This window comes from Orbicella franksi, chromosome 8 (genome assembly GCF_964199315.1).
Source record: "Orbicella franksi chromosome 8, jaOrbFran1.1, whole genome shotgun sequence".
Lineage (NCBI taxonomy): Eukaryota > Metazoa > Cnidaria > Anthozoa > Scleractinia > Merulinidae > Orbicella > Orbicella franksi.
The window spans coordinates 24,647,244-24,656,720 of record NC_138152.1 but is presented as its reverse complement, the minus strand read 5'-3'; the positions used below and the strand labels follow the sequence as shown (position 1 = coordinate 24,656,720).

Genomic DNA, 9,477 nt, shown 5'->3' with positions numbered 1-9,477 from the left:
GTCGAAAATATCAAAATGGCCAAGTTTGAGGCCCCCATCATTAAAGGAGATTTTATGACGGTCCGAATTTGTAAAAGAATAAGAAGATTTGTATGGAAAAAGTTGCTGGAGAGCAAGACCTTGCTCTCCAGCAACATTTTACATACAAATCCTGTAAATTTTCCGAAAATTGAAACTGTCGTATAAACTTACTCTTTAATTCCTGGGGCCTCAAACTTGGTCATATGGGTATTTTCGATGCGCTCTTTCCATTTCTGTCAGTCTTTAAGTTATAGCCCATATTATAAAATTTTTCTAGGAAAAATTTTGGTCACGTGACCCCGGCTGCAAAGGGCCTGTTTTACGTTTTTGTTTTGTTCACGTAAGACGTCATAAAATGTGACATCTCGCAGCTACTTACATGACGTAAATTGAAAGTTTCATGTAAACTTTCAGTTCGTGCATCTTTCTTTCTTTCTTTCTTTCTGATATCACTATAGATGAAACAACTTCGTATCTGTAAAATCAAAGTGAATGCAACATGCCGCAAAAGTTCGTAACGAATCGCAATCTCGTTCCCAGAGCCTTCGTTACCCTTGTCCAGCGGTCGTTTTCCCGTTCCGCCGGACAAGGGTTACGAAACCTCTGTTCGTCCCCAGTACTACTCGTCATCAATCTCGTTCCCAGAGTCTTCGTTCCCCTTGACTAGCGGTCCGAAAACGAGAGCTCTGGGAGCAACCATTTCAGGCATGCGCCATGGATGCAGACTGCGCAGTGAAACCGGATGGGCAGAATCATTAGAATTCGGTTATTTCAAAATGGTTGCTCCCAGAGCTCTCGCTTTCCAACCGCTGGTCAAGGGGAACGAAGACTCTGGGAACGAGAATGATCCGTCATTGGAGTAATGAGACTGCGCAGTTTGTTCCTTCTTTTGGCAGAAAAATTGCGGAGTCCCGGTAGGGTCAGGTAGGGATCTAGAAAAGAAGCCAGAAGGAGGTCCAGAAAGGGGTCTATGTTTTGTCTATAACTGAAGAGGGCAAGAAGGAAGTGTGATTCGTAATCGGCCAAAGATGACGAGGAAGAAAGAAGAAGAAAAACTTCCTTTACTTCTCTCCCCTTCCCCTCTCCCCTCCCCTTAGGAACGCCTGCTACTCAGTTACTCTCGTCGCTTGGAGCGTTGATGGAACTGTTTCGGATCAGTGGTAATGAATAATAACCTAAGGTTTTAGAATTTTGACTCAACCAGTGTCATAAGTAGTTTTACGGGGATTTTAAGTTTCATTGGTCTTCCAGTTTGCCAGTGAATCTCTTGATTCTCGGCTTGATTCAAAGTCTGCGACCGTCCGCCGGAATCTGAGAGCTGGGAAGTGCATCTACCACTCACCGCTATGTCGGCGACAGCGCCTAAGAAAGAGTAATTTTGCGTGCAATCTTTTACGCTGACATGCGAAGAAGGACAGCATTTTCTGAAAGATGATTCAGAAAGAGTCCACAAATTACGTTCAATTCGTTCACGTGACTTGAATGGAACTTCCACCTAACTGCATGTCCCAGTCGGTGATACAGACATGGAAGAAATTTCACGTGGTAAGTATATATCATTGTATAATGTTTGTTTGTTCGTGTGCTTTGGATTTGATTGCGGACATCTACGTGGGAAGAGCGGATCGAGTGATAAGCCAATGAAGGTAAGAGTAAGGATTAAAGTACTACTTTAAGTAAGATTTGCATATCTTGTCCCCATGTTCTGTAGCTCTTGTCAACGTATCCTAATTTAATTAGCTTAAGATTATGTAGCCAGGAACCTCGTTAATCTGGTCACCAATGGGCCACAAAAATCTGGCTGTATTAACAGGGTTGCCAAAATTAAGACTGAATAAACCTGGCATAGTCAATCAATAAAAATCAGTATCCGAAACCAATTGATTCAATCAATATTAATCGATATCAATTGCTGATTGCTACTGATTGATATCTGCAATCAACAAATAACAATTGAACTCACAGAAAAATTTCTTTATCAATTACTATGGATTGGCAAAAATTGATAACAATCGATTGGAAAAAAATTGACAATAACCACCCAGACTATTCAAAGATGGCTTTGTTATTTTACAAAATAATACCTGGAGCAACACAAGACAGACAGTCATCTTCAGCATTACATTTTATTTCAGTCTTCTGGGGTCTAAAGCAGATTCTTGGCAATCGTCCATTCATAGTTGTGTTAACACATGCATCCCGAAAATTGTTTCTTCTTTCACATGTCAATATTTACGGTAGCAAAGTGATTACTGCTATGCAACTATATTACATTTCCTTCTGGCCTACTTTGATATCTATTCTGGCATTTGTTTCCTAATGCAGATAATCAAAATCACTAGAACAAATGACTCTCGTTTATTTGCTTCATCTTACATAATACCAACACTACAATGAGACTGGAGGATGGTACACTGCTACTGCAGCCTGAGCTTCTTTTGGTGGTTTAAACTGGCAAAGCAAGATGTAAAGCCCAAAATGTTTCTCTTAGTTGTTTATGTTCTCATCATTTTGTTGATAATTATAAAAGATACACAGGCTGTGATAAAATGACTCTGATGAAACCATTACAGACAAATTTTGTCAAACATTTTATCAGTGTAACTTTGTAAAAGGACAAAATAATTTCCGTTAACAATCGATAACAGTCATTCAATGAATCAATCGTTATCGATTACAATTGGCAATTGATAACAATTGAAGTCACAACTATTTTTTCTTCATTGATTCTCATCAATTGCTGTTGATATCGATTGATATCGATTATTGGTTTATCGATTGATTTGCCTGTTACCTGTAATAAAATGGCCGCAATAATGAGGTGGATGTATTAATGGGGTGGCTTTAAGGCAGTCAGTGTAAAATGCAGACTGTGGACTGCAGACTTCAGACTGCTGACCAGGGGTAAAATGCAGATTGCAGTCAGCAGTCTGCATTTTACACTGACTGGCTGTAAGCAGGGTTCCACTGCAATATTATTTAAGAATTAGTCTGAGGTTTTTTTCATTTCTTTTTCACATGTAGGTAGGTGTCCTCTATAAGTATGGGTTATCCCTCAGTTAAAGCAATTAATTTTGAGACGTTAATGATTTAGAGTTAAAATTATTATTTAATGTGGTCAGTGTGAAACACAGATTGCGGACTGCAGACTGCGAACAGGGGAAAAATGCAAACTGAGGGTGAAATGCAGACTGTAGACTTTTTAACTAAAATGTGTTACCATTTCCATCATTGAGAGCTAACTGTAAACAAGCTAACAGGTGATTACAGAATTGTTTTTCAGGCTAAGCTTAGTGGTATTCACTGGCCAATCAGAGTGCAGACTTTTACTATGATTAGGCTGAACAACCCTGTTTATGGTCAGCAATCAATAATGGAAATAATACGATATGTATTTAAAATGACTACAGTCTGCACTCTGCATTTTATCCCCGGTCTGGAGTCTGCATTACAATTGTAACTCTTACTGTTATTTAATGTGGCTAAATGTAATTAAGGTAAAGTTTGACTCGAGCCAATGCTGGTCAGTGGCCTTTCAGGGCAACCATGCTCTGCACAGGGTCTCATATGGGGTTTTCCAATGGCTTACATGTTTTGCTTGCTGGCTGAGTAAGAACAAGCAGTTTGCCTCAAGTGCCATTCACACTTTAAGTGCGTTTTTGCTCCCTTGCCTCTCTCCCTAATTTGCTGGTGATGGTTAGTATATGTGGTGGTAAGTACCGTATCTCCACCGACTCTGTCAGTGTGGCAGTACCTGGTGGTTGCCACTCAGGGTTGCCATAGATACCTACAGCTGTATGTGCTCTGCTTGAGACTCGTATCTCGGCTCCACCATCCCTCAGGCACCTTACCCATTACCTTATCAATTGGCGATGAGTTTATAATACTGGTAAATCTTGTTTTACTTGCAAAACCTTGGCTACACTCATAACATATTGTAGCAAACTGGTCTACCTCCTGCCAGTTGGGGTTTTTAATATATTTCATTATTTTGCTGCAATATTTGTTTGAACAGCATGACCAGGGAGTTGACACTTATTTATAATTGACCTGTTACCACTGGGATGACATCATCAGTACATAGTTTTGCAAGTGAATAAGAGGTTACCCTACTTTTTACCCTTTGTACCTAGTTTTTCATTAATTTAAGCTGGTGCTGAACCTCTTTGGTGTTTTTTTTTAACTTGGAAGAAATGTCATAGAATACTTTTAAAAGTGCCCATGAAGTAAAAAATAATTGCTGCTTATTTGAAAGGCTTTTCAAAGCAAAGAAGAATGGCATTTTCCTTTTTGGAATATCTTTTCTCGTTTTAGAGATATTTACATTTTTGTAAGGAAAGTGATGACGTCATAAGTGGTTCCACAACACTCAATCGAGAATAACTCTAGAAATATTAAAGCAGTATTCATTAAACTTGGCATCAGAAATGTACATCACAAAAGAGACATAATGACACCTGTTGTGCCATTGCCATGACAACAGTTATGCTGCTGGTTCTGTTTTAATTAAAACTAAAATTCCCAGATTTTATCTTAAACAAGGATCATCCACTCCAACCAATCTAATGGGGAGAGTTAAGACAATATGGGAACCATGTGTGTTCCGAGCAAGACCCTCTGTCCCACTTTAAAAGGTTGCAAACGGGGATATTTGGTTTTTCAGAGAAAGAGACTGGAGCCAAGAGTGTTGCCATGGCAACAGCATAGTAGGAGTCATTCTGTTTCTTTTGTGATGTACATTGCTGGTGCCAAGTTTGAAGAACACTGCTTTAATATTTTTAGAGTTTTAGATTGAGTGTTGTGCTGTTTTAGAGGAACCACCTATGACGTCATCACTTTCCTCATTTGCATAATACAAAAACGTGAATATCTCTAAAATGAAAAAAGCTATTCCAAAAAGGAAAACGCAGTTCTTTTTTTATTTTAAAAATCCTTTCAAATAAGCAGGAAGTATTTTTTACTTCATAGGCACTTTCATATAGGAATCTATTATTAAAATTATTTTCTGAGTAACAACAACAACAACAACAGTTATCTGTAAACAATTATTTCTCTCTCTAGTTAAGGATGGCACACCCACAGATGAAGAATTAGAAGAATTGGGTGACAAAATTGTAGAAAATTGGAAAAAGCTTGGGCGCCGCCTAGATATCACTGATACAAAGCTCCTGGAAATAGCTCAAGCTCACGACCAACCGTCTGAAAAGGGATACTATATGTTGAAGCACTGGAAACAAGAAAAAGGTTCTGCTGCAACCTATGAAGCATTGTGTGGTGCTTTAAAACATAGACTTGTACAACGCCAAGACTTGGCTGAGCAGTTTTGTTACATTAATGGTAAATATCTGATTTTCTACTTTTATATAATAATTATTACTAAATGATGGGAATATAGCAGTCTAATGTTTAGTGTGATTGGACTCTAGATCAAGCAGTCTGTTATTTAGTGAATTTAACAACAGTTATTGTTTTAACTTTTTATTTATAATAATGTTTTTAGCTTGGTTTTCATCTGAGTGTCCCTGGTGAAAATCTTTCAAGGATCTTCAAGGATCCTTGAGGGTCTTCTTGAGGATCTTTGCAAGGATCTTCATCAAGATCTTTAAAGATCCTGGTTAAGATCTTTAAGGACCCTAAAGGATCTTCAAGGATCTTAAAACTTCTTGCCAGGATCTTCAAAGATCTTGCCAAGGATCTTGAAGGATCCTTAAGGATCCTCAAGGATCTTCAAAGTTCTTGACAAGATCTTTGCAAGATCTTCAAAGATCTCGGCAGTACCTTTTGAAGATCATCAAAGATCTTGCCAAGATCTTGAAGGATCTCTAAGGATCTTCAAAGTTCTTGTTAAGATCCTTCAAGATCTTTGAAAGATCTTCAGTTTTTTTCAAGATCTTTGAAGACTTTTGCAAGATCTTTAAAGATCTTTGCAAGAACTTTGAAGATCTTTGAAGATCCTTAAGGATCCTTCAAGATCTTGGCAAGAACTTTGAAGATCCTGGCAAGAATTTTGAAGATCCTTGAAGATCCTTAAAGACCCTTGGAAATCTTGACCAGGATCTTTGAGGATCTTGATAGGGAATTTTGCAAGATCCACAAAAACATTGGCAAGGATCTTGCTCAGATCTTCAGGGACCTTGTTAAGATCTTGCAATACCCTCAAAGATCTTTGTCCAACTTTTTCAGTTCCAATAATTACATGCATTAGTTTTTTATCAGATGTAGGGAGTCACAGAACATGTTTCTCAATATGATCACCAGATTTCGGGGACTGGCCCTTAGTAACAGTAACTGTTTTAACAAAGGCTATGTCCACATTGCTAACAAAAAAATGTTACTTGTAAACATAAATTTTATATGTGTAACAATTCTTACAAAATTGTTAAGAAGTTGACTGAAGCTAAATTCTCTTCATATTATTCAAGTTTTTCATAAGAGACACACATAACATTAAAAAAGAAGCCTTAAAAATGATTTTCCAGTCTGTACTGTGTAGTCTCAGCACCCTAATGTCTATGTGTCTCACTTGATGGAGTGCAAATGGATCTTATTCATTACAAACCATCTACCTTATCTTTGAGGCCTTTCAAGTTATTTTTCCAGCAGCTTCATTGATTTTTACAGCTGTGAAGCTGTTTCATCAAGTGATATGAGAAAGAACGAAGCATAAAGCTTTGTATCCATAATGGCGGTTGACATGAAACTTTGAATTTACTTCATGTAAGTAGTTGTGAAATGTTACATTTTGTGATGTCTCACATGACATAACACAATACGTAACCAACTCTCGATGTACAGTACGGATTGGAAACCAATTTAACAAAATGAATAATGTCTATGCAACTTGATGAGAACATAGTATTAAAATAGCATGAATGAAACAAGTTGAATTTAATAAAATACCTAGAAAATAATCTTAAATTATCCATAAAAGAAGCATAAAATTGGGGTAAGTAGGAAAAAAAGCCTTGTAACATACAGTAGACCTAAGATAGCTTTAACATAGGCATGAAACAGGGAAAAAAATATTTTTAACATAGGTGCCCCACATTAAACCTATGTCTATTTTAAAACCAGTGACCAGAAAGATCATGAAAAAAATGGGACAAAAGTAGGTTTAAAATAGCTGATAATAGGTGAATAAGTTTAGGAAAATAGTAAAAAAATAGCTACATGTATAAAATAGAGCACATGAGAGCCCCATTTGATCTAGTTTTCTAAACAACTGTGCCAGTGAGTCAAGATCTAGATTTTTATAGTATGCTGAGGCTAAGAGGATTCGTCCAATACAAAACCAAAATGTTCTTTAGAATCTCTTGGCATTTCTGAACAAATAGCGAGCACTCTCAGAGGGCTTCAACTGTGTGTGGACTTAAGTTTATGAGAGTTGACTCTGGAGTCGGAGTGCCAGAATTATTTTCTCAGTGTAAAAACATCAAAATTTATAGTATGCCCAAAGGTGAGAATTTCTTAAACTACAAAGTCAAAATAATACTTGAAATTGCTTGACATTTCTAAAGAAAGATCTACTATTCTACGAAGAAATGAATTAGTTTTGCAGTGGAAATTCTATCAATAATAATTTATCTAGGTATCTAATTTATCTAGGTATCTAGTGTTTTCAAAACACTTTCTGACAGCTGGGTATCTTAACACAGTGTATAAAAAACAGTGATATTAAAGTAGGAGGTAAATGACAATTTAAACAAAATAATACTGCACCAAAATTCAGTGACTCACCAACATTATCCTTCTATTAAGCCACTCTTAAAAGAATTATCACTAAGAATTTTGTCCAGTAGCCAAAGCTAAGGAGGAGACCACATCAGATTAAAGACCAGCTGGAACATCTTGTTTCTGTTCATAGTTAATTTTATTTCCTAAATTTGAAGGGTTCTTTATGTGACGTACAGATTTAAGCTTACTGACATTTTTGAAGGTCTAGCTTCAAATTCAAAGTTTCGAACTGCAAGACTACAGTGCATTTCCTGTCAGGTCCAACAGAGTGGAACAGTACAGATTGTGATGGAAATAGTGAAATTATTATCACTCATGTTTGTGAATTGTTTTTCACTTAGCTTTTTAACATGTAGTTCTGTTGCTGAATCTATTACTTCCACGCTTTTCTGCTTTAATAACCAGTGAATAACTAGAAGAGAAGCACACAGCAACATGTAATTAATATCAGCTAAATACATGTACGTTGACCTCTGAAGGCTTCATGTAAGCTAAAAGCAACTGCTCACAACAGAAACATGATTTCAGATCAACTTCTATGAGAAGCTTTAAATTGTTTTTGGTTAAGTTACAGATGTATGATTGTACAAGGAGGAAGACATTTCACAATTTCTGCAGCAAAATGCCAAGATCAAGTTTAGAGATAAATATCATTGCAGTGCTGATCATCAAAATGTCATTTAAAGTCTAAATTCAGAAGCCTTGTGATTCTTTATACGTACAATTTCTTTCAGGGCCAAAAGAACCAGATTTTGTTGCTTATAAACATCATTCCTGATGCATTTCTGTTTGAATAACCTTTGAAATTAACGCACTTCCTTCTCATAGCATTGTATCATGGGTCATAGGACTCGCTCCCAGGTTCCTATCAACATTCAAATCCAAGATGGCGTCTTGTACCTGTCGTGTTCAAATTCAGCTTTTTACTCTGTTTCAGTGACTTTAGAGGCCAGACACTGGCTTGAAATTATTAAGACACCATTTGCAGAAATCATTTGTCTTACAGAGTTGAAAAACTATCCACTTGTGAGAAGCATTAAGTTTTTAAACTTGATGAAGAGATGAAGCTTAAAGCTTAACCTTAAGATTAATTTTGGCATGCCATTGTCATCTCTTTCCCATTCAACCTTCTGTATCACTAAAGGTAAACTAACTGCTTTGTAATGTATGTTTCTAAAGGAAAACTGACTGTTAACATGAATAGTCAATTCGAGCTTCTTACATACTAGATTTTCACGATCAAACTTAAAATATTATTATTCTTGTTGGAACATTGCTCATGGAATTTGTAGATTAATTGTTGTAGTTTTGTTGCTGCCATAAAATCATGTTTTACAGTGTTACAATTTAGTGAATCTTGAATTGGCAAATAATACAGAATAAAATAAAATATTTTCTCACAAACATGTACTTTGCCATTTGTTAAGTACTATTTGTTTGCCTGGGATAAAATAAGATTAGAATAGACTATTTCTTACACAATTTGTAATGCAAAAGACATGGATAAAATCAACCTCAAAAGCTAGGGATAAAACAGTGTATTTTAAAGCTATTTTGTCATTAGTCAAAGTTGACTCAGATAAAACGGGATCTTCATAGCCTACATGTATCTTATGTCTATTTTGCAAAGGAGCAGTTCATCACCTTTGCTACCCAAAAAAACATAGATAAAACAGTCTATTTTATCACTGTATTATAAAAGAACACTGGTGTAAGAATTGA

The 9,477-nt window shown here is 36.4% G+C and overlaps 1 protein-coding gene across 5 annotated transcripts in view; it reads left to right on the top strand.

Moving 5' to 3' along the window:
• The first annotated feature begins 415 nt into the window (after nt 1-415).
• LOC145495821 (protein argonaute-2-like) overlaps nt 416-9,477 on the top strand; it is a 50,780-nt gene continuing 41,718 nt past the window's right edge. For 4 of the 5 annotated variants that reach the window (XM_081475405.1, XM_081475402.1, XM_081475403.1 and 1 more), the window contains exons 1-2: nt 416-1,566; nt 5,083-5,358. In XM_081475405.1, coding sequence (XP_081331531.1) covers nt 1,548-1,566; nt 5,083-5,358 — 295 coding nt within the window. In that variant the 5' untranslated portion in view covers nt 416-1,547. The remainder of the gene's footprint in view (nt 1,567-5,082; nt 5,359-9,477) is intronic. The other variant, XM_081475404.1, reaches the window with a different exon arrangement.